This window comes from Heptranchias perlo, chromosome 2 (genome assembly GCF_035084215.1).
Source record: "Heptranchias perlo isolate sHepPer1 chromosome 2, sHepPer1.hap1, whole genome shotgun sequence".
Classification (NCBI taxonomy): Eukaryota; Metazoa; Chordata; class Chondrichthyes; order Hexanchiformes; family Hexanchidae; genus Heptranchias; species Heptranchias perlo.
The window spans coordinates 57891444-57917475 of NC_090326.1; the positions used below are offsets into that span (position 1 = coordinate 57891444).

At 42.3% G+C, this 26032-nt stretch overlaps 1 protein-coding gene across 1 annotated transcript in view; it reads left to right on the forward strand.

Moving 5' to 3' along the window:
• Positions 1-26032, forward strand: part of LOC137332060 (E3 ubiquitin-protein ligase MARCHF11-like) — a 65930-nt gene that overhangs the window by 34074 nt on the left and 5824 nt on the right. The window contains exon 3 of the mRNA XM_067995787.1: positions 16602-16794. Within this exon, the coding sequence (XP_067851888.1) occupies positions 16602-16794 (193 nt within the window). The remainder of the gene's footprint in view (positions 1-16601; positions 16795-26032) is intronic.

A 26032-nucleotide genomic window follows, 5' to 3' on the forward strand; every position in this document is an offset into this window, starting at 1 on the left:
AGTTGGCTGAGCGAAAGGCGACAGAGAGTAGGGATAATGGGAACGTACTTACATTGGCAGGATGAGGCTCGTGGAGTCCCGCAGGGATCTGTCTTGGGGCCTCAATTATTCACATTATTTATTAACGACTTAGATGAAGGCATAGAAAGTCTCATATCTAAGTTTGCCGATGATACAAAGCTTGGTGGCATTGTAAGCAGTGTAGATGGAAACATAAAATTACAAAGGGATAGTGATAGATTAGGTGAATGGGCAAAACTGTGGCCATTGGAATTCAATGTCGACAAATGTGAGGTCATCCACTTTGGATCAAAAAAGGATAGAACAGGGTACTTTCTAAATGGTAAAAAGTTAAAAACAGTGGATGTCCAAAGGGACTTAGGGGTTCAGGTACATAGATCATTGAAGTGTCATGAACAGTTGCAGAAAATAATCAATAAGGTTAATGGAATGCTAGCCTTTATATCTAGAGGACTAGAGTACAAGGGGGCAGAAGTTATGCTGCAGCTATACAAAACCCTGGTTAGACCGCACCTGGAGTACTGTGAGCAGTTCTGGGCACCGCTCCTTCGGAAGGACATATTGGCCTTGGAGGGAGTGCAGCGTAGGTTTACTAGAATGATACCCGGACTTCAAGGGTTAAGTTACGAGGAGAGATTACACAAATTGGGGTTGTATTCTCTGGAGTTTCGAAGGTTATGGGGTGATCTGATCGAAGTTTATAAGATATTAAGGGGAACAGATAGGGTGGATAGAGAGAAACTATTTCCGCTGGTTGGGGATTCTAGGAGTAGGGGGCACAGTCTAAAAATTAGAGCCAGACCTTTCAGGAGCGAGATTAGAAAACATCTCTACACACAAAGGGTGGTAGAAGTTTGGAACTCTCTTCCGCAAACGGCAATTGATACTAGCTCAATTGCTAAATTTAAATCTGAGATAGATAGCTTTTTGGCAACCAAAGATATTAAGGGATATGGGCCAAAGGCAGGTATATGGAGTTGGATCACAGATCAGCCATGATCTTAGCAAATGGTGGAGCAGGCTCGAGGGGCTGAATGGCCTACTCCTGTTCCTATATTCCTATGTTCCTATAATAGTAAAAATTATTTTACTGCATCCTAAAATTGTGGGTCGAATGCTCCATTCATTCAAACCATTTGATGCCTCCCGTGCTCCCCTTTGTAGCATCGGCCTACTCTATAGCAATGATTATCTTTGTTTTTACTGCATTTATTGGTATGTGAATAGTTTGCCAGTCCTTTTAAGAATTATTATATTTCTGCCTGTTTGCAGCTTTTAAAAATTAAACAAAAATCTTGTTTCTCTTGCTTAAATCAAAATGCTGTTTTTATCTGCTTTCCCTCTTGTACCAAGTTAACCTTTACGTATAGATGGAGAAAGCCTCAAGGAAATGTATCATTCTTTTTCTGGACATCAAATTTTCAACCAATTTTGAGAAAAGAATTGAAAAGAAACATTGAAAAGAAAAAAAAACATTTTCCACCGTAGAGTCCACTGATGACACAAAACATGTCACTCTATATCACTGTTTCAACTGGTGGAACAATAAAACTTCCAATCAGAATTCACTTATTAAAAAGTGGGTTCAATAGGCTTAGCTACAGTTGTGAGCCACTTGACCACTGCAAAGCAGAAAAGAATAGAAAATGGTCTTGAGTGAAGATACAGAGGAAACTGAAGTTTTCCAACATCTCACTGCAAATGCTGAGGGAAATAAATTGTAAAATGCCAAGATTTATTTCTGGGGACAAAATTCCAAGGAACAACAATTAAAATCCAACAAAGGAATCAGTGCATTGCTGCAAAGTTAACTATATATAAAGTTAGTTCAACACCAGAAAATTGCAGAAACCGCATTCAAGAATTTCTATCGTTTGGCCAGGCAAACATAAAAATGCATTTACCGAGAAAAGACCCACTTTGAAAAGCCCAATCAGAACCACAGATCGAGACCAGGGCAGAAATGAGGCCAGCCCAACTAGTAGAACCAGGACTTGATCCATCTTCTAACACTGCTGATTCTGGTAAGTTTGACTTTTTTTTTAGGCCCACCTCTAATACTTCACACATTGCAGTCTCAGCTATATGTGACACACATTTCAATAACTTGCAGTGCAGGTCCTTTAAGCCTTTTAATAAGTTCAGCACAGCCATAATTAAATTTCAAATCTCCACAATCATTTCCCTTTTTTTTCTTTCCCTTTGTTTCATACAATCTTTTAATTTTTCAGTGGTCCTTCATGAATTAAGCAATACCTCGTTCTTATCCCTCTACTGACAAATCATCCACATTTTCATCCTCAGCTGCAAGCTATCATGATCTCACAGGAGAAGGAGGTATGGCTGACAACGTCTTAGAAATAAAGGACATGCAACAAAGTTATTGTGAAGAGCAAACACCTGAGTATGCAAGAGGCAATTTCTTATACAAAGCATCCTTCACTAAGCAGTCACTGGTAAGACTCAACAGTCCACAGATGAATTCCCTTCACCTCCATCGTCACAGTCCCAAAGCATGAAGAATGGGGCCATTAGCTCCACATATCAGAGGTTAGGTATGTTTGTCTTCTCTGTGAAGCATTGCTTCAATCAAGTGCAGATTATGTAAGTACATGCCATCAGTATTCTGCAGCCTGATTGTTCCTGTGGATTATCTCCCAATGTATTGCTTTAAGACACCATCAGATCTACCCTGTACCACAATGGAATATCATCATTCAGACCTACATTGAGTCAGAAAAAGGCTTTCCTATGAGGAACTATGATGGATATGGCAGGTTATCTTTGGAGAAAACTAGAGGATATCTCTATTTGACAAAACTCTGTACAGTTGCATAACAAATGTAATATGTACAACATTTCAGTGAAATTATATCCTGATATGCTGTGTACTTCAAAAGTTAATTGTTTCATATTTCTCATAGTTCATAGTTTAAAATGACCAGTTGATCTGGTTTTGCACATGGGGAGTCAAGACTAATTGCAGTCTTTAGGTGAAGTGGGGTTAGAGGGCAGGGGGTAATTTGACCAGAACCATGGGATAACTACAATGCTGGAGGTCAAAAGAGATCAGAGGGGGAAGTTAGAGCAGGGTGGGTGCAAAAGGGATGGGGGAAGGTAGAGTGAGATTATAGGCTATGGGGAAGGTAGAGGTTGGGGGAATGGTAAAACGTTTATCTGGTTAGATGTTAGGGTGAGAGGGAAGGCACAGCAGAGTTAGATGCCCAGGCAGGGAGGAACAGGGAGTAAGGGAAAGTTACAGGCCAGGAGAATGATGATATGTATGATGCTTGCGTGGAAGGGATAAGAATGGGGATAGGAGAAGAGAGCAGAGGGGAAGGGCAAAGAAGGACAAGTAGGGCAGAAGGGGGAAGGATGAGAAATGGAGAAGGGGAGAGGAGCAGAGTGAAGGTGGGGGAAGAGAGGAAAAGAGGAGGAGAAATAGGAAAAAAGCTTGTCGGGACAAGGGATAGGAAGGACGGGGGAGAGTGCTGGGGAAGAAGGGTGTGCAGGCAAGGGATGGAGAGGAGGGAAAGTGGGAAGCGGGGAGGCATTGACACCAAACTTACCGTGCTTAAAAAAAAATTCTGTGACAACAAAAATTCTACATAAGGATCTTTTTTTAAAAAAAAATTCATTTCTCTATACTTTTAAATCAAATAAATTAGAATTAGATTGTTACCTAATTATGTTAGAAAATGATCGCTCTTAACAAAAAAAGTGAGCGCTCAGAGGTGAAAAGGAGGCCAGAGCTGTTTTAGCCGAAGTGGACCAGATTACACCAATGTCTTGGGGGTTCTGCCAGTCTTTCACCGAAGTTATGGCAGGAGACCTCCATGGAATTTCAGGGCAAATGAGCTTACCTGTGCAACCTGAATAATGGATGAGGCTCAGGAGGCAGACAGCTACATGGAAGGAGACAGCTAGGCAGTCACACGGGTGGGTGGAAGAGCACCGATGCAGCAGCAGCAGCAACAGACAACATAAAGTCAGCAGGGGGCCAGAAGAGGTGAACATTGGACCAGGAAACAGCTTTGAGCAGCACAAATGGACCAGGAGCACGTTATATTGAAAACCCCTACCACAGCACCACTTACAGGCATATCAGATATGCAAGTATACATGGACGCTTATTCAGGGATTATCCATAAGATCAGGTTGACATTGGAGTTTTCAATGCATTTTGAAATGATGTGATCCACCTCTCATTTTTAATATGTAATAGATGATCATGCACTACTGTAGATTACATTATTTTAGCATTTTATGGATTACTGCATAGAAGGACCATTGTTTGCATTGATGTAGCTTTGGTTAGCAGTGAATAGACCATGTTGTTTTTAATCAGTGTTAACTATTTATTATACATAAAAAAAATTTTTAAGTAAAATAAGTAACACCAGTATTGACCCCTTCTTTGTGCCCTGTCCCTTTCACCTGGCCGTAATGGGTCACAATTTGTGTACACATTGCACTTGAGCAATTTACAATGCAAATTGAGGTCTGGTTGTTGAAAGCCTCAGCAATACTCTGTTGCACATGGTGCTCCTGTAATTAATGGGCTTAGTCTTCACTTGCATGGAACATATTAGTGTTATAAAAATTTCTCAAACACACATTATTAATCACAGGCATAACTTTTCATAAGTGCATTCTGCAAAGAAGTTATTTCCAAATAATGGTATCAAAATATTTTTCATTGTAAACATCAGGCGCACAGCAATATATATCCGATTCATTGGGATATTCCTCCAGTCAGTTCTAATAGAGTGGAAATATATAATAATTTGTATTCTGAATGTTACCTTATAGTTTAAAGAATGTTTTTTTCCTTCTCATAGTTTTGAACCATGTTTCATTTGGTTGAGCTTTACATGTATAGAAATACTGAAGACATGGTGGAGAATAGTGTCAAATTTTAAGAAGACTGGATCCACCATCTAATAAGTGGCTTGATTGGTAGAAGTCATGACTATAACTTAGGTCGCAAACCAGAGGGGAAAAGGAAGTACTACTTTCCACTACAAAATTGGCTATTTCCATGCAGATTTTCTGTATTCTGTCTTTCTGCAGCAATTTTATTTCCTTTCTTTTTTTAGTGCACATGCATGCCCATGTCAGTCTGCATCACTCTCTCTCCCTCTCTCTCAGTTAGACATAAAAAAAACTTGGTTACAATACATAGCTGTAGCCTGGTTTATTTGCTTTAGCTTATGTGCTAAAGGGCAGGCAAATGTAGATTTTATATGTGTGACTTGAGATTTCCTGAGAAAATGCCTATTTTGTAAATATTCCACTTATTCAATGTTATAGCTGACAGTGTTAGTGTGGCCTCGATGAAACCATTCCTGTGGTGGAATGCAAGGCACTGGGTTAACTCCCAGGGGTATAGTGCTGACACCAGGTTAGTGACTGCATGGCTGTAAAGCAACACACAGCCACCAGCTTCCACCCACTTCTGTCTCCTTTATCCGAAGGCAGTAATCTTCACCTATTCTTAGCTTGTACCCTATTTCCTGCAGATCCACCACAGCAATGGGGGACAGACAATGAGGAAGAGGAGGAAGATGATGATGAGAAGGAGGATTATGAGGATGGCGCAGGTGAGGATGATGGCGCTGAAGAGGGAGGGGAAGTTGTGGTGAAGCCGACCCATGAGTTCCTGCACTGACATCCTGTCCTGTTCCTCTGCCACAATCCACCTCGATCTCACCCTCTCTGTCACTTGTTTTTTCACTTTCAAACACCAGCTCAGGTACTTTCTCACCCAGGAGGGAATGAGATAGTATTAGTGAGGATGTGGCAGCAGATGATTCAAAGAGCAAGAAAGAGCTGGAAGAGAGGGGAGGGGAGTAGATGAAAATGTGCCATCTTTCCAGCAGAGGCCAAGGAGAAGGGCTGCCCATGTCTTTTGGATTTGTGCGACGCAGAACTCATAGGTATTCGCCTGAAAAGGAGGATGCTCGAGGAACATCACACCTACCTGCAGGCTCTAAGACCAATCTCTAAGCATGTGCGGCAACTGACAGATGAGACTGTACAGTCAACAGCCCTCATTTGCAGTAACCATGAGGAAGCTTTTTATTAATTGCAGACATCATTGGAGTTTCATTAGATTCAGTAGCAAACCTCCATCTAAGAAGTAGCCGGGGATCAGTCAGACCAGACCACCTCCACAGAAGTCCTGGTGGCAGTTGGGGACAGAAAAGACAGTATCCTGTGTATTGGCCTCCAGACCCTGATTGACAAGGTGCAGGCTGCTGTCTCTCAGGGCCTTCAGGCTCTGATAGCTGCCATTAGACCAGCCATCCGGCTGATCTTTGAGGACACAGATCTAGGCTTATTGGAATGGCGACAGCCTGAGGCTGCCATATCTCAGGACAGCAGCACATGCCAGGCCTCCAGCTTTCTCCCTCAAAGCACCATACAAGTGGCATGCAGGCAGAAACATCAGGCTGTGCAGGCACAAGCTCCAGAGATGCAGCCAGCAGCAGCTCCTGCCCAGGATCAAGCTGCCATGAGAGGAGGGCCACCTCAGCCCTATAACCTTTGGCTACTCCTGTGCTACAAATCACTTCTTGTGATGCTGGCCCTTAGGTCGCACCTAGGAGAAGCACTAGAATAGGAGAAAGAAATGCACTTCCACAGGGGAAGCACTGTTTTAGGAAAGAGTAGGTTGGCTTGCGTTGTGTTGTATTAAAACAAAATGTTTGCTTACGTCATGCTTTGTTATTTGTGGTGATTAGAGTTATGCAAGAAAGGGTGTATTTATTTTGTGCTGATTTACTCAATCAGGTGATTAATATTGGCATGGCCATGTAGGGGCAAAGAGGTTGATGTGTTGTCATGTCCTAGGAATGGGTACTGGATTGATCCTTATTTGAAGATGAGGGAGAAGAAGTCGAGACAGCGGTGACAAAGCTGGACTGTATTAAACAGAGAGAAGACTTCAGTGATCAGTTGTGCTCTGATGCCCCTTGCACAGTCTGAATGACTGCTATCCTAATGCTCTCCTCCATGTATTTCTGCCTCCAAAGCAGCTGGGGCCACCTCCACAGCAATGTTCAGGCCTTTTTGTATGGCAAAGCTGTGCAGAGCACACCAGGCCACAACTATGCATGGCACTATGCTGGCATATACTATACAGCCTCTCCCAATCTGTCACGGCAGCCAAAGTGCTCCTTTATGACCCCGATGATCCTCTTGATTAACACTCTGGTAGACGCATACACTTTGTTGTAATGCTCCTCTGCTGCTGTTCAGGCAACTCTTAATGAAGATATTATCCATGGGAGCAGGTGGCATGCCTGGTCACCCACAAGTCATCCGTTGACCTAAATTTCTTCTCTGAAGTCAGGGAGAGCCAAATACATCGAGACAACTTCCAGCAAAATCTTGTGTTGATGTGTAGGATCCTTTGGATGCTGTCCCAGACAATTTGTATGTTCAGCCTTTTCTGTTGAGAAGGTTGATGGGGTTGACTGTAGGAGCTCACAAATCAACTTGGGTGCTATCTATTGCACTCTCAAACTTAGGAAAGCCAGCAACTCCATAAAACTGGATGGCCCTATCTCACTACTGCTTTTTTGTGATGCCATGATAACAAAGTCGATGAGTTTGCCAGCCATCCTGTAAAGTATGTCAGTCACCTGATGAATGCATACCCATATTACACCCTGGCTGATATTACAGAGATCACCTGTGACTGCCTAGCTCAGGGTCAGAAACTCACTGCCACCTGTCGCAGCTGATCCTGGAAAAGGCTGTGCTTTATATTTCTCATTCTGCCTTATGCCTAGTGCACTGAGAGTGTAAAATAATGAAATTTGGGCCTGCTGAGCCACTCTATTTTAAATATATTTAAAATTACTTGACTGGTACTCGGCTGGTGGATGGCAGAAAGGGTCAAATCATGTTTGAAGCCGCGGGTAGATCGATTTTAGGGCAGAAACCCAGGATAAATGGCTTCTGCCCCAATTTGCTGGCCCAAAAAATACATTTCTCTGTCTTTACACTATAAACATAATGAAAATGGTGTGAAATTTTAGGGTCACTGTCACCATGACCTCCAGTACACTTACCGCCGCCCACCAACCCTGGATGTGCATTTCACACGGGCACGATTAACTTTTAACATACTGCTTGCCAGAATGGCAAAAAATGGTGTGCAACGCAGTCTGAGCCTCATATAAATGTTTAAAGGAAGCACCCACCTTTGTAGGCAGATTCATCCGCTGCCGCTGCTCTGCCAGCAGGAAGCAACAACAACTTGCATTTATATAGCACCTTTAATGTAGTGAAAAGTCCCAAGGCACTTCACAGGATTTGACACCGAGCCACATAAGGAGATATTAGGACAGGTGATCAAAAGTTTGGTGCTAGGTTTTAAGGAGCATCTTAAAGGAGGAGAGAGAAGCGGAGAGGTTTAGGGAGTGAATTCCAGAGCTTAGGGACTAGGCAGCTGAAGGTACAGTTGACAGTGGTGGAGCAATGCAAATCGGGAATGTGCAAGAGGCCAGAATTGGAGGAGCGCAGAGAACCTAGAGGATTGTGGGGCTGGAGCATGTTATTGACATAGGGAGGGACGAAGCCATGGTGGGATTTGAAAATGAGGATGAGGATTTTAAAATCTCTGTGTTGCCAGACTGGGAGCCAATGTAAGTCAGTACCCACTTTGCATCCTGATTGCAGTGCTCAGAGTTCCAGTGGAAGAGTCGTTTTCTTCCTCCGGTCACCCGATCACCACTCCAAGGTCAGGCGGATGGCGATGGAAAATCTAGGCTTCAGAATAAGTTCCACGATATTGTGAAGGAGAACACATTTGGGCCAAATGTTGAAGATATCAGGAGTAATTTTCCTCTTTCTGCTCCAGACGCAAAGCCCACACACGGGAAGCGTCCATAGGACTATAGGGCACAGAGGATTACATGTCCCACATGCAATTTCAAATGGGTGAAAAATGGGGTGGGCTTCATAAAGGGCTCACGATCCTCTATACCCAGTGTACCGTTGTGAACCTTGGCGTGCAGTGCTCTGCATCCAGAGTACAAAAGTGAAACATTTATCCTATATTTCTAATCATTGATGCAATGCAAACAACGCCTTGAAAGAGAGCGAGAAAAATAAATATATAAATATTTAAAAGGTGGCCCAGAAAATCCATAGGATGCTATTCCAGCAATGAAATTCCGCCGCTGACCCTGCTGAAATTTAAGGATCCTACAGAAGTGAGCTGTTGGCGGTTTGGGGGTGCATCTGCAGCACCAACAACCCTGGAAATGCCAATGGAAAGGGGCCAGCCAGGGGAGGGGGTCTAGCCCCTCACTTTGGAAGAACAAGCCCGCTTTAAAAAGTGAAATGTGAAAAAAAAAATTGCGCCCTCTGATCTTGGGTAGTCCAGGCCCCAGCTCCAGCCTGGACACCCATGTGGGCCCCACTCCTGCCAATTTCAGTGATGCTAATCCAATGCTACCCTGGATTCCGACTGAGGGTCGGAGCATGGGAACATCTGACCTAGGGACTCTATGACTTTGGCTCTGCACCTATTATGTCAGTGGCCTTCCAGAGGTGGATGGAGGCTCTACCCCAACAAGGCCATACAGGCATTACGGCCAAGTCCCAACATACTTGGGTCCACACCAATTTTGCTGCCGTTCTGGCTGACTGCCACCAAAGTTACAGCTGCAGCTTGCTGGAATGGCTGAGCATTTTTGGAACCAGTATCTCAAGCATTACGCTGATACCTCTAGGAAAGGTATTCATCAAGAGCCATGTTGTGACTGGGGAAAGACATCTTGATGGTGAAGTTTGTCTTGGACAGTGGTGCAAACTGGGCAATAGTGAACCGACAGCTCATCTTACACCCCGCTTGATTTTCTTTTCCATTGAAGTCAGTGGGAATGAAAATTGGGTGGGACGTAAAACTGGCTGCCGATTCACCATCACCCAGTTTGCATTACTGTCCAAGACCAACTTCACCCCCTCAGCATCTCCCCAAAAGCAGGGGTTAAGAATCCACTCTGAAATTCTATCTTTGATGGCAGTGGTCACCTTATCGGGAAGCTGGGCTCCCTATCAGGTAGGATCACTAGTACTAGCCACAATGTTCCCTTCAAGGGATAGTTAGCAGATTTACCACTGGCTCAAACACACTTTAAACTTCTTAGCATTCTGCTGACTGACCTACATGTAGGTACCTAGATGAAGTCCCAGATCTGAAGGTGAATGCCACATTACTTTATTAGCAATTCTTGTTATTCTCCCCTAAGCATACACCCCTCTAGACTTAATAATTTTAGGAATAGGTAAATGCTATTAGACCCAACAAGCATGTCCCCTTTTCACAGAATAACCAGTTACCTGCCTGAGAGACCTGTAGCTGCACTTAAATGTCTTGCCCCTTCTGCCAGCACCAGGCCTTGCCAAGGACTAAAATACCGGCAATCCTGGATCTGAATATGTGTAGTGCACTTCGGGTGTGCTACTCCTGCTCAGCAGCAGGGCAGAAGTGGGCCAGAAAAAGTAGCCCTAATGTGCTTCTTGGAAGACCAGAATACTACAGGATCCGCCCCCACTTCAAACCTAAATTTTGGCAGGTAGTAAAAGGGGCTGGAGCCAGCATAACCCGGTCTTGCCCCTGAAAGGAAATTTGGCCCCAACATCTTATTAATAGCTAAGATTTCCAGTATCAAATTAACTAGGTCCATTAATTAGACTAACAACAAAATAGAAGATTCAGCTTCAGTGAAAATATCAAACACTCTGAGACCAATTGAACGCTGATATTTCAATCAAGACACTGAGTTAAAAACTCTTAATACTGTAATTAAAAATAAATAGGGAATACAACATTGCCAATTAAATTTTGCTGCAGTTTATGAAGATCTAATTTACTAACCTCAAATGTCCTCTCATAATTACACTTCAACATGTACTGAAGACAAAAAAAAGCTTGAAATGATGCTACAACCACAGGCCTAGAAATTCGTTGGTGCCACGTCTGTTTACAGGCGCAAAATGAGCACCTAAGCATCCAATATAGTGGGAGGGGCGCACACATCCATTACGTGCCGGACGTGTGCCACCCACAAAGGTAGAAAAAGAGGCGTCCAGGGCCCGTGCCTTAGGCCCTTTGATTATGCAAGTAGGGGCCCAACATCTGTTTAAGACCCCCTTTGCAAAATTAGGCTGCCCTGAAGGCAGCTGGCCCCCGGCTGGGAAAGTGTGGTCCATATGCCTCAGGACGTCCCAAAGTGTGGTTACTCTTCTTCTGCTTCCCTCTCCCTAAGTCTTCTTTTTGCTTCTCTCTGCCCTCTTCTGTTTCTCGCTGTCATTTATTCTTTTTTCCTTTCAGGGAGGAGGCTGTGGTGTGATAAGGAAAGGAGCCACCAATGGCTGCAGGCTACATTTGGGGTGTGGGTTGCAGCAAAAATGCGGTCCTCAATTAGTTCCCTTCTCATCCCCTCCACCAAACTCTCGTGCTTCACTGCATCCCCTCACTCCCACCGCATGCCCCACTTCTGCACCTTCCCACTAACCTCTCCCCCTTTAAACTGCCTGCTAAAGCCTAATATCTTTCCATCCTCCTAGCTCCGTTGTCACTGATCTCATACTTAATGCCTCATTCACTCCCCTCCCACTCCTACTTGCTCTACCCAAGGGCAGATGGTGAAAGGTCCCTCATTCTCAATGTGTTTCTCACCCCTCCCCCTTTCCCTTTCTGTATCCCAGAGGGTTTGTTTGCTTTCAAAATTCAACTTGTTTTTTATTGTTTGTGTGTCTCTATCTGTGTCTCAGTTTCTCTGTCTCGTGGGTAATAATAATTAGAATCGTTTTCTCAGGTGTAAGGATCTTTTCTAACTGTCAAAAAAACAGAACAAAAAGTTGACTTCAAAATTCAACAGTTTATTTTTGAAAATTGAACTAATATTAAATGGAGAATGATTCTCTCACCATCTCTTTCTCTCACATTCTCTGACCTCAGTTCCTTTCTCTCTCTTTCAGCTTAATACACTTTCTGAGCTTTCTGTATCACAAACAAGGGCTACTACAGGTGTGTAATCAGTACACTGTCTGTCTGTCTGTCTCTCTCTCTCTCTGGGCAATTTAAACGCAACATATTCAGCGGAAACTGGGCGGGTGGGCAGTTAAAATCGCCCAGGTTACTTACTCGCCGCAGAGCTGCTAGAAACTCAACGTTTTGAATTTTAACTTGCTGTACTGGGCAGGCGCAAGTACACCTGCCCAAAACCAGCAGATTCCTTCTGTACGTATGGATGACAGGGCCCAATGACTCATTCAGGCGACGACTGCCATTTTAACTGAACGGTTTGAGTCGGAAGTCGCTGTAGCTTTCCTGCCAGGTGAAAACAGTGGGGAAGAGGACCCAGGGTCAGAAAAGATCCAAACAGGTAAGTATTTTGTACTTTCCTTATGGGGCTAGAAGAAACAGGAGTGTTCCACTGGGCCCCACAAGAAAAGCTTAGGCCTCCCCTGATATGAACTTTGCCCCTTTTTCAAACGTGAAATCCCAGCAAGATATCCCCTGAAGCTGATCCCTCCACCCAGCTGGTGTGGGTGAGCGGTCCCTGGACCGTGCAATTTTCTGCCGCTTCCCACCTGTTCTGGGTGGCAGTCATCTGGCGAGATTTATATGAAGCCCAGGATAGTCTGAGCCTCATTTCTGGAGTAGCGAATGAGTTTCCAACTCACCTCCCTACCTGGAATTAAAATCAGGGAGTGTCACTCTCGCTCTCACTCTCTGTTTTTTTTAAAAAAAACTCAATGTAAACATTACCTCAGGAATCTTTTGAAATATGTCCTCTTGCTGTTCAAAATTATTTTAAGAAAAGCTACTGGGCTGAAACTGCTAGAAGCCGGTTGAACGGTACACTGAACATGTCCAGACTGTACAATCTAAATTCAGCTCGCAGCGTCAACTGGCAAAAAAAATCAGGTCCAAGACCAGGCTGTTGGGAGAGGCTGAAGCCTTCAAGTAAAAACTTAATTGAAGGCATGAAAAGACAGACATGACAATTCAATAGATACATTTTATCATTATTGTGAAATATGTAATTTTTTGATTTATATTATTTTGTTTAAACCCTTATTTTGGATACATCTCATATACTGATTAAAAAATGGCAGGTCAAAAATTTTTAAATGATAAATTTTCAAAAAGCATTTTGAGCAATTTGTGGTAAAAAGCCATTTAGTGGCCAAATTGCATAAGTACAAGATGCTGAGCCTACACCGGAAAAAAACATTATAAATGTGGATATAGGCATTTATTGTGATAAAAAGTTGACGTGGAAAGTGTGACAAAAATATGACGCTAGGAAATCGGTTTTAAAGACAGGAAGTGTTTGCAGATGTAAGATTTTTAAGAAGACACAGATTTCTTACAGTTAAATAGAAAAATTCAAAGCAATTTGAAAAGCAGAAAAAGAGAGTTGGTTGAAGCACAGGTGTTTCTATGCATTACAGGCTGAGGAGCTGGGAGATGTAAAACAGAAATGCTACCACTGACGGGCAGATGTCATTACAATTTGACATGTTTATATAAGCAGTTTCTGTTTGGATCTACAAATTTAAAATGCAAAAAGCTGACGGGAAGTATGCACAGATGTAAGATTTTTAATATACTAGTAGATTTCTCATGGCATTGCTCATGCGAGTCAGAAGATTTACTATTTTATAACAATAGTAATGTGCAATGCCACTTATTTATAATGATTGAATAAGACAAATTGAATTTTTAGTAAATAGTAAGGAGATCGAATTTTACCACTGTGTCCACTGTTCTCCGAAAACTGAATTGAGTAGCCATTGTATATTTATATATATTCCATTATCTATATGTATTAACTCTTATCCCTTACCATTTATATAGCTGAGAATACAAAGCAAAATGGTACATAATATGCGAACGTTGGAGATAGATATCTGGTATTTAGCAGTACTGGGATTGGGGGGGCGCGGAAATTAGGTTTAGCTGCACTTGGGGGCAGTTCTGCATTTCGGTAGCACTGAGGGGATGGTTCTGGATTTTGCCAGAACTGGGGTGGGGGTTCCAGAGTTTCACAGTACTGTAGTGCAGCTGCTGGGGCTTGGCAGCGTGAGAGTCCTTTGTCTGGTATCACTGTGGAGGGGAGATCATAATTTTCCAAACCTCTCTAGATTTAGGAATTGTGCTTTTGGATTGGAAAAATTGCGAATGTCACTCCATTATTTAAGAAGGGAGAGAGGGAGAAACCAGAAAACGGCAGACCTTTCAGTTTAACATCAGTTGTGGGGAAGTTACTGGAATCTATAATCAGGGACAGAGTGGCTGAGCACTTAGACAAGTATGAGCTGATCAGAGAGTCAGCATGGATTTGTGAGAGAAGGTCACTAATGTGGTGGATAGGGGAGTATCTATGGATGTTGTCTATATAGACCTAGAAGGCATTTGATAAGGTTTTGCACAAGAGATAACAGTGCACGGAATTGGAGGTAACCTTGTAAAATGATAAAGGGATTCGATAGGGTAGATACAGAGAAACTATTTCCTCTGGTGGGGGAATCCAGAACAAGGAGACATAATCTTAAAATTACAGCTAGGCCATTTAGGAATGAAATCATCAAGCATTTTACACACAAAGAGTAGTGGAAATTTGGAACTCTCTCCCCGTAAAGACTGTGCATGCTGGCTTAATTAAAATTTTCAAGACTAAAATCAATAGATTTTTGTTAGGTAAGGGTATCAAGGGATATGGGGCTAAGGTGGATAAATGGAGTTGAGGTACACATCAGCCATGATCTAATAGAATAGAAGGGGTTGAACGGCCTACTCCTGTTCCGGTGTACCAATGAAATCCCATCTATGGCAGCATTGGTTTGTGACCTTCCAAGGGATCGCTGTAAAACATTGTATTTGGTGTTATGTGATTGGTGCCTAGACAATTATTTTTGTATCTAGTTCTCTCTCTCTCTTGCACACAGCCATATGAAAATTATAATGAACATAACACAGGTGGTAATTAGAATTTTCAAAATTCAACTTTTTTTAACATTTTTTAAAACTAATTAAGATGAGGAAAGACAATTTATCTTTCTCTCTTTCTGTCTCTCTCTTTCTTCATGTCCTCTATGTTAGATAGCAGTTAGCAATTAGAATATTTTCATTTTTTAACTGTCAACATAACACAGGTGATAATGAGGTGAGATAATTGAAAGCTGTATGCTTCAAACTTCATACTTTTAAAAATGAACTGAATTACAATGAGGAAAGACACATTATCTGAGCTTAATGCATTTCTAAAATTTAAAGAACAGAAAATAAAAGCTATAACAGGTATATAATGAGTAGCCTCTTTTTCCCCACTCGTACACATACAAACACACCATGTGTTTTTTAAAAACATAACCTCTTGGTTTAATGAACGCTATAATTATACTTGAATAAATAAAGCGTTTGTTCTCTAGCTTTCCTTTGTATCATTTTGAAAAACCTTCGTGCATAAACTGCTATAAGTAGAGAAAAACATTTCATACTACAACTGAATTAACAGCACTAATGTATCCTGAGAAATCAGCTGCACATGCTCAAACTGCACAATTCAAACTCAGCTCACAGTGTCACAGCTCTGGGCAAATCAAGTACAATCCTAGGCTTTTGGGAGAAGTTAAGGCTTCATGTCAAAACTTTAATGAAGGATTAAAAGTCACAAAAGATACTTCAATGGATACATTCAATCGTGTATTGTAAATAAGCAATTTTTGGATTTTTTTTTTATTTTGCTTAAATCCTTATTTTGGACATTAGAAATTTCAGTTCCTGAGAAAAAAAATCATATGTTAAAAACATTTTCCAAAAGCATTTTGAGTGATTTGTGAGGGAAAAGCATCCTGTGGCATGATTGCACAATAAATGGGTGATATACTCTCACAATAAAAAAATGCAGCTATTGTGTCTCACACAAGCTGTGACAAAGTGTGACACATTAAATATTGAAAGTACCTAACACAGTGCTGCCTACAAGTGCAACAGGTTGTGAGGTACAATGAAATACATCCTCCACGTACTGAATTTAATATATAATAAAGATATATCTGTTCCGATTACAGGAAATTAGTACAAGAAGAACAAGAAATAAAACAAATAAAAATGCAGAACTCTACACTACCAAATTTTTGGACTACAGAATGGGATTCAGTCTGGATTACTTTGATGGGGGGAGAGCCTCCTTCAGTATCTCCACTAGTGAGAATCATTGAACTTATTTATAATATATCACTATAAAGTGAAAACAGCAATGGGGAAGGAAATAGTTGACAATAATAATTCATGTTTCTTTGTGTGGTATTTGCCATACCACATAATTATCTCCACAGAACACTGTACTACAACACATTTATTTGTTGCAAACGTAAAGTTATGTCATTTTTTCAGAAGGAAACCTATATGGGCCGAAGGGCCTGTTTCCATGTTGTAACTTCTATGATTCTATGATAATAGTGGTGGCAGTTTGCTTAAAAAATGTTTTATTTATTGATGCTCTCTATTTTAAATTAATATGCTTTTTTTTTTTCTCCTGTAGTGGGAACCTATCACAGTGACCTTGGTTGAAAAGGTTCAAATAATAGCAGTGATCCTTGGTTGCCTTTTTCTGATAGCAAGTGTGACCTGGCTTTTATGGTCAGCCTTCAGTCCTGCTGCAGTTTGGCAGAGAAGAGACATCTTATTTCAGATCTGCTATGGAATGTATGGCTTTATGGACCTTGTTTGCATAGGTAGGTTGAATGAATGAGAAGAGCCGAATATATATTTCTGTCAACACTAAAGCCTAGAAATTAACGTTGATGATATGAGGGGTCTCATTAACCCGTTCAAAATAAATTATCCATGGTCTGGATGGAAAACTTTCAGCATTCTTATTTTATGCCTAAATTGACACAATGGGAGTCCATTCCTGCTAACAAAATGGTAATTTATTGGAGGGAGATTTTCTTTTGAAACACAGGTTTGAGTTGCCTTTATTGCAGATTTATTAATATCAGAAATTTGAGAGATGTTCTTACATTGAACAACTTCTCTTTTGACTCCACTCACTTCCTCCAAATAAAAGATGTCGCTATGGGAACCCGTATGGTTCCTAGCTATGCCTGCCTTTTTGTGGGATATGTGGAAAAATCCTTGTTCCAATCCTACTCAGGTCCCCTCCCTCACTTCTTTTTCCAGTACAGTGATGACTCTGTTGGTGCCGCTTCCTGCTCTCACCCCGAACTAGAAAATTTCACCAACTTTGCTTCCAATTTCCACCTCCCATTCACCTTCACACGGTCCATCTCCAACTCTTCCCCTCCCTTCCTCGACTTCTCTATCGCCATTTCTGGGGATAGGCTGTTCACCAATATCTCTATAAGCCCAATGACTCCCACAGCTGCCTTGATTACACTTCCTCCCACCCGCTTCCTGTAAGGACTCTATTCCCTTCTAGTTTTTCCGTCTGTCGCATCTGTTCCAATGGTGCCACCTTCCACACCGGTGCTTCCGACATGTCTTCCTTTCTCCTCAACCGAGGATTCCCCTCCACTGTGGTCGACAGGGCCTTCGACTGTGTCCGTCCCATTTCCCGCACTTCTGCTCCTCACCCCTTCCCTTCCCTCCCAGAAGCCTGATACGGCCCCCTTGTCCTTACTTTCCACCCTGCCAGCCTCCATATTGAATGGATCATCCTCTGCCGTTTCCGCCACCTCCAGCACGATGCCACCACTAAACACATCTTCCCCTCCCCTTTCAGCATTCCGAAGGGACCATTCCCACCACGACACCCTGGTCCACTCTTCCATCACCCCCAACACCTGCTCTCCTTCCCACGGCACCTTTCCCTGCAAGTGCAGAAGAGGCAACACCAGCTCTTTCACCTCCTCCCTTCCCACCATCCAGGGCCCCAAACACTCCTTCCAGGTGAAACAGCGATTTACTTGTACTTCTTTCAATTTAGTTTACTGTATTCGCTGCTCATGATGCAGTTGACTCTACATTGGGGAGCCCAAACGCAGATTGGGTGATCGCTTTGCTGAACACCTCCGTTCAGTCCGCAAGCATAACCCTGACCTGCCGATCGCTTGCCATTTTAATTCTCCGTCCCACTCCCACTGACCTCAGCCTCTTACACTGTTCCAATGAAGCTCAACGGAAGCTCGAGGAACAGCACCTCATCTTTTGATTAGTCACTTTACAACCATCCGGACCCAGCATTGTTCCCATTGGCGGAAAAGTCAAGGACCAGAGGACATAGATTTAAGGTGATTTGCAAAAGAACCAAAGGTAACCTGAGGAAAAACTTTTTTACACAGCGAGTGGTTTGGTTCTGGAATGCACTGCCCAAGGGGATGGTGGAGGCAGAGTCAATCATGGCCTTCAAAAGGGTACTGGATAAGTACTTGAAAGGAAAAAAAATTGCAGGGCTATGGGGAAAGGGCGGGGAGTGGGACTAGCTGGATTGCTCTTGCATAGAGCTGGCGCAAACTCGATGGGCCGAATGGCCTCCTTCCGTGCTATAACCATTCTATGATTCTATAACATCGATTTCAACAACTTCAGATCATAACCACCCCTCTCATTTTTTCGGACAGCAGATGCTGGCAATGGTTCTGATGTTGCCATTTACAGCTTCTCTAGACCAATCTTTTGTTTCTTTACTTGTCCCATTACCACCCTCCTTGCCTTGCACCATCATCCCTTTTGTCATTTAATCACTCCTGCCCTCCACCTTATCAGAGACCTTCCATTTTTGTTATTTCCACCCCATCTCCTCCCCCCCATCATCATTCCCTGCCTCTGTACTTCCTTATAAACTGTTAACTTCTTCCAGATCTGACAAAAGGTCATCGACCTGTTTCTTTCTCCACAGGTGCTGCCTGACTTGCTGAGTATTTCCAGCATTTTCTGTTTTTATTTCAGATTTCCAGCATCCGCAGTATTTTGCTTTGGTTCATGGCCACCTTTCCCGCATCTTCCTGTTTGAATCCCTCCAATCAGTTTGGCACCCCCCCTCCCCGCAACACCAAAAAGGCCGTAAGCTGTCATGAATTACACTGAATTACATTGTCTGTGGCTGTGGTGCATTATCCTTCCTCATTTTCCTTGTCCTCTCTGCATCTTTCAACATGGTCAACCAAATGGTCCTTCTCCAATGCCTCTCTTTCATTGTCCAGTTCAGTAGGACTGCCCTTGCTTGGTTCTATTCTCACCTATCAAAGCACAGCTGGAGCATCTCAAGGAGTGGATTGTCTTCCCACCCCCACATTGTCATCGTGGGAGTCCATCAATTCAAAAAGGAGCGGTTAGTCATACCCATTACTGAACCAATCAAACAGCATTGCTTATGTTTGAATAATGTGATTTGGTTCCTCACCCAGTTTAGTAACCTGATCAAACCATTGCAACATTTGTATCAACTTAGGCTGGAGACATGGGTCCTGAAATTCTGTGGGCCTGGAAGGGAGTAAAACAGGTGGCTCATCGGCGAAGCAGCTGCAATTTGGGACGGAACCTGAATCCACCAGGTTTCTGCCTCATGTAAAATGAAGCCCAAATTGCAGTCAGGGGAGCAGATAAATCTTGCAGCTGCCCTCCTTACACCCTGTGAGTAATTTAGGGACAAGGGGTGGTTGGGGAGGGAGAAGGAATTCCTGGGGTTACCCCAAGAATTCTGCCAATTATGCTCTCCCTAGGCCCAGTGGAATTCACGCCAGATGTGGCCCACCTGCCATGATTATGGAAATGGCCCTATTTCTGTCATTTGGGATGGGGTCTACATGGAAGGCCATGGGCAGTTGAGAGTCAAACTCCACTGCATTTCCAGTTGCGGAGCCGGGACCCCGGAATTTCACAACCAGTTGTTGCGATTGGTTTTAGAAATCTTTACATATTGTGACAGGATTTAAAAGGACAGCCACCTAGATAAAAACATTTCATTTTTGTCACATGAACATCAGGAAGAACCCCTGCCATAAACTGTACTGCCTTGCCACTGATTCCATCCCCCTCCCTGGCTATGACTCAAGTTGAACCAGATTGCATAAAACCATGACATCCAATTTGACCCACAGCTGAGTTTCAAACCTCACATCCTATTCACCAAAACTGCAATTCCTTCCTCCGCAATATTGTCCATCTTCACCCCTACATTAGCCGGTCAGCTGCTGTATCCCTTATATGTGCCTTTGTCACCTCTAGACTCAATTTCTCCAATGTTCTCCTTATCGTCCTTCACTCTCCAAACTTCAACTGTTCAAAACTCTGCCCATCCCCAGTCCCACACTAAATCCCACTCACCCATCTCCATGACCTACACTGGCTCCCTGAACCCCAGCGCATTAAATTCAAAATCGTTGTCCCCATTTTAAAGTCCCTCGTGGTCTTATCCCACGCTATCTCTGCAACCTCCTCCAGCACTGTATCCCCTGCTGCACCCTGCATTATTCCGACCCCAGCCTCTTATGAATCACCCTCTCCCTACAACCCACCATTGATGACAGCTTTCAGTTGCCTCTGTCCTATGATCTGGAAGTCCCTCCTTAAACCCCTTCCCCTCTCCACTTCTCCTTCCACCTTTAAAAATCTTCTAAAAACAAAAACACTTTTTTGTGCAAGTTTTTTGATCCCTCCTAATCTCTCCATCCATGGCTCAATACCGTTCCCTTTGACTTTGTAAACAGCCTTGGGACATTTTCTACATTAAAAGGTGCTGTATAAATCAATTTGTTGTAATATCATTGCAGCCTTCCTGTGCCATATGAGGGCATTGGGGATCATTTTAAATGATGCCGCCTAGCCAGTAACCTAGTGGAGTGGATCACCTGCCCATTGTAGAACCCGTCCGATTTTCATTCCATTGAAATCGATGGGATGCAAATCAGGCTGCTACTACAATGGGCAGGTGATCTGCTTTGCCAGGTTATCAGCCACGCAGCAGAGATGAAAATTACTCCCATTGTCTCTTCAGAATCCTAATGTAATTTTGGGACACCAATATGAAAATGCAGCAGAAATGTATTAAAATCTCTTCCTCTAGCAGCATGAACTAGCGCCTCACATAGCTGACTATCTGTTTCACAGCAAAGACACACAAAAGGACACATTGCAACACAAAATCTGATTAGAGAGAACCAACATGGATTTGCAAAGGGTAGGTCATATCTAACGAACCTAATTGAATTTTTTGAAGAAATAACTGAAGAAATAGATATGGGAATGTCTATGGACTTCCAGAAGGCATTTGATAAGGTTCCACATAAGAGACTTAGCTAAAATTAAACCTCATGGAATTAAAGGCAAATTATTGAACTGGTTAGGAGATTGGTTAGGCAGTAGAAGACAGAGTGTAGGGATAATGGGTATGTACTCGAATTGGAGGGAAGTGACTAGTGGTGTCCCACAAGAGTCGGTGCCGGGGCCTCAACTATTTACTATATTTATTAATGACACAATAGAGAGCCATATATCCAAGTTTGCCGATGATACAAAGATTGGTGGCATAGTAAGTAGTATAGATGGGAGCATAGAAGTACAAAGAGATATTGATAGATTAAATGAGTGGGCAAAACTGTGGCAGATGGATTTCAACGCAGATAAGTGTGAGGTCATCTATTTTGGACCAAAAAAGAATACATCCAAGTATTTTTTAAATGGTGAAAAGCTAGGAACAGTGGAGGTCCAAAGAGATTTAGGGGTCCATGTACACAGATCACTAAAATGTAGTGATCAGGTACAAAAAATAATCAAAAAGGCTAATGGAATGTCAGCCTTTCTAACTTGAGGGCTAGATAGTTTTGCTACAGCAATACAAAGCCCTGGTTAGACCATATCTTTGGTATGTGTACAGTTCTGGGTATCACACCCTCGAAAGGACATATTGGCCTTGGAAGGAGTGCAGTGTAGATTCACCAGAATGTTATCAGGGCTCCATGGGTTAGATTATGAGGAGAGATTACGTAAACTAGGCTTGTATTCCCAGGAATGTAAACGGTTAAGAGGTGATATGATTCAGGTTTTTAGGATTTTGAAAGGAATTGATGGAGCAGATAGAGAGATACTTTTCCCGCTGGTGGGGAGTCTAGGACAAGGGGACATAACCTGAAAATCAGAGCCAGGCCATTCAGGAGAGAAGTTAGGAAACACTTCTTCATGCAAAGGGTGGTGGAAGTGTGGAACTCTCTCCCACAAAAAGCAGTAGATGCCGGCTCAATTAATAATTTTTAGATCTGATATCAATAGATTTTTGCTAGCCAGGGGTATTAAGGGATATGGAGCCAAGGTGGGTGGATGGAGTTAGAATACAATCAGCCATGATCTCATTGAATGGCAGAACAAGCTCGAGGGGCTGAATGGGCAATCCTGTTCCTATGTTCCTAAACTGTTACCATAGGTATCTAATTTCAAATTACTGAGTCCCATACTGTTAGGTTATATAAGATTTAGGATACTTGTCAAATAAGCCATTTAATTTGGACTCACTGCCCTACACCACATTACATTAACAAAAGTATTAATTGCACCTGTTAAATATTGCTATTGTGCAAATCAGCTCTCTACAAACTACATTGCAATGGGGACAGCTTAGGTACGCTTCTCCCATTCCATAGAAAAATTGGTCAAGACAGCAGAGCTATTAGAGTTGCAAAAAATTATGATAATTTGTTGTTCATTCAATTGTGTAACCAAAACCTTAGTCACCTATATTCCAAATTAAAATTCTTGGTCAACATTATTTCATTCAAAACTGATTATCATCTCCCTGAAAAAAATTTCAAGAAAAACCGTTGATATATACATCTGCGTTGACAATAGGATTTATTAACCACCATAGGGGAAGTACTACTCCAGTCCCTGAATGTAGTGACATCGTAAATATAACACTTCTAACCACATTGTTTAGTTGAACAGATCATAATTATGCATAAATTTTACAAAATTATGCTCCTAAAAATTTGCAAACCAACCTCTATTGCATCCAGTGTAGCATTTTGCTTTTATAGTGAAGCTGTGCTCTTCTTGCATCTGGGACATTGGTGAATTGGATATGTGACTCCTTCAAAGGATGCAAATACTGGTTAATGCTTGCCAACTATCATTATTGCAACACCTACGCAGGGAAACTGGGGGGCAGTGACCTGCTGAAAATGATCATAGCCTTTCTAATAATGACTGCACTTTGGTGAACTCCCCATCTGAAAGGCAAGCAGCAACCAAGTAACTTCAGCTAGATATAGACAGAATTGGACAGTAGATCGGCAAGTGTATCAATACCGAGAACACCAGTTCATAAACACTGTCATGAAAAATGGACCATAAAAAATAAAAATTTCAAGTACTCCTTAGTTGCAAACATCCAGATCTTTGGCTTGGTAATCACAAATGAATTTGCGGGGGCAAATGTCACAGAAGGATAGATGTGTATGATTATCAAGGAGATTTGGCCTTATTTGTTGCAGTTAGTAACATCAACGTTCTACAATGCCCAGATCTGCCAGTTGTAATTATGTTTGACATGCTGCAGAGAAACACCATCGCTTCCGCTGGGATGCCATGCCCAAAGTCATTAGGATCAATGGAATGAATGAGGATGGTTAACTTTGTGCCAGAGTGGATTAACATCACAGAGATATGAAAAGATGTCAGTCTTCAAGTACTTAACCCAGACCTCCATGTTTATGTCAAGAACTCAAGAACTTCTGTAACTTCACCTCAATGTTGCCTATCAATCCAATTTTAAAGTCCAATATCAAAGATTCACTTCCTAACTGTGAAACTTTCTTCAGATGATGCTGCTAGCTAGATCCATGTCTTTTATATATAAACATCCAAACATAAAGTTAACCATCAACTGTTGAATCAGGGTTATAGGAAGGTTATGCTGATATCACTTGGCACCAAGGTACAGTACTTTATGTTCTTTGACTAACCACCAGAACCAATTTTGTGAGGTATGCATTCATAGAAATTATAATACTCGGCCCATTCAATCCATGTCAGCTTTTACCCTCCGTGTGAGAAGATAATCCAAATAGTCCTTTTTTCTTCATCCACCTACCTAATCTAATCTTGAATGTTGACATAGTTTCTGCCTCAACCTCTAAACCCTGAGGTGAATTCCACCACTCTCTGTGTAAATAAGTTTCCCTTGCTCTCTGTTCTAAATCTCTCACATTTAATCTTGCATCTTTGTTCCAGGCTCCTCAACTACTGGAAACAGTCTGCTTCTATCTACCCTGTCCAATCTTTTCAGAATTTTAAATGCCCTGTATTCCGATGTAGCTGAGTTGTTAATCAGAGAGTTATCAATTTTTTCATGCTTTGAAAGTTGCTCAGGGGTAAGATAGTTAGGTTGGTTACATATGCATACAGGGATATCTTGTGTTCATTCCCTCCTGCCAATACTCCATGATGCCTGGGTTAACTCAGATACATGTTTCTAGAACTTCTATGGCCAGGACAAGTGGGAGAGAGGATAGTGGGCATACTGGTCTGGTCCCCGAGTGATGTAGGAACGCTGGAGATCTGATGCTGGTGATGCACGGTGTGGGTGCGAGTGCAGGATTGTATTTCACCTGTATGCGTCGCCAAAGGCCTTTCTATCAAAAGCAAAATACTGCGGATGCTGTAAATCTCAAATAAAAACAGAAAATGTTGGAAATACTCAGCAAGTCAGGCAGCATCTGTGGAGAAAGAAACAGAGTTAACGTTTCAGGTCGATGACCTTTCGTCGGAACTGGAAGAAGTTATTAAGCAAGTACAGAGCCAGGAAAAGGGGGGAGGAAAGAACAAAAGGGGAGGTCTGTGCTAGGGTGGAGGGGAGGACTCATTAAATGACAAAAGGGAAGATGGTGCAAGGCAAGGAGGGTGGTGATGGGACAAGTAAAGAAACAAAAGATGGGTCTAGAGGAGCTGTAAATGGCAACAGCAAAATCATTACCAGCACCAGCTGTCCAAAAAAATGGGAGCAATGGTTATGATCTGAAGTTATTGAAATCAACGTCGAGTCCGGAAGGTTGTAAAGTGTCTAATCGAAAGAGGAGGTGCTGTTCCTTGAGCTTCCATTGAACTTCACTGGAACAGTGTAGGAGGCAGAGGACAGAGTGGTCAGATTGGGAGTGGGATGGAGAATTAAAATGGCAAGTGTCCGGCAGGTCAGGGTCACGCTTGCGGACAGAGCAGAGGTGTTCAGCAAAGCGATCAACCAATCTGCGTTTGGTCTCCCCAAACTTAGAGGAGACTACACCATGAGCAGCGAATACGGTATGCAGCCTTTCTCTCTATAATGCTGCTACAGTTACCTGTGCTTCTATCCTATGCTCAGCCACCTAAAATGAAGAAATAAATCCCATAATATGGATATAATTATCCCAGTTATGTTTGGAATGCTGTTGATGAACACTTTTTTTTGGTTGGACATTGGTGTATATACTTTGTTTACATGTCAAAGCAAAACAGAGACATGAGCACTCTAATTAGTAAGAAGAATTAAGTTCTTTGATGACTTTACCTAGCCACTTTTTATGGAACTCAAATAGGTAGTCTAGGATAACTAGACATCCAAGATTAAACATCCAAAATGTTGGTTGATAAATGGAAGGCAGAAACCTACACTCACAACACAGGACATTATTCTTGGAAGGTTTAAAGCTCAGTAATGAAATGGATATGCTGCATACAGCTACACAGACTAGACCTTATAATGCAGTCAATGAGATAAGACCATAAGATAACATGGAATAAGGAAAAGCCATAGAGCTCGTCAAGCCCATTCCTTCTACAGACCATGTACAGTCTACTGTATCATTGACCCTACCCAATGTATTTAACCTACTGATATAAAGTTCTACAAAATTTTCCTTTCGCTTTACTCAAAACTACAGAATATGAATCTAATTTTGCAACCTATATTATTCAACTCTGGCTGGTTGCTTTCAACAGCACATGAACCATTGCATTTCAGTGGAGTGTAGTTTCAACAGCGTG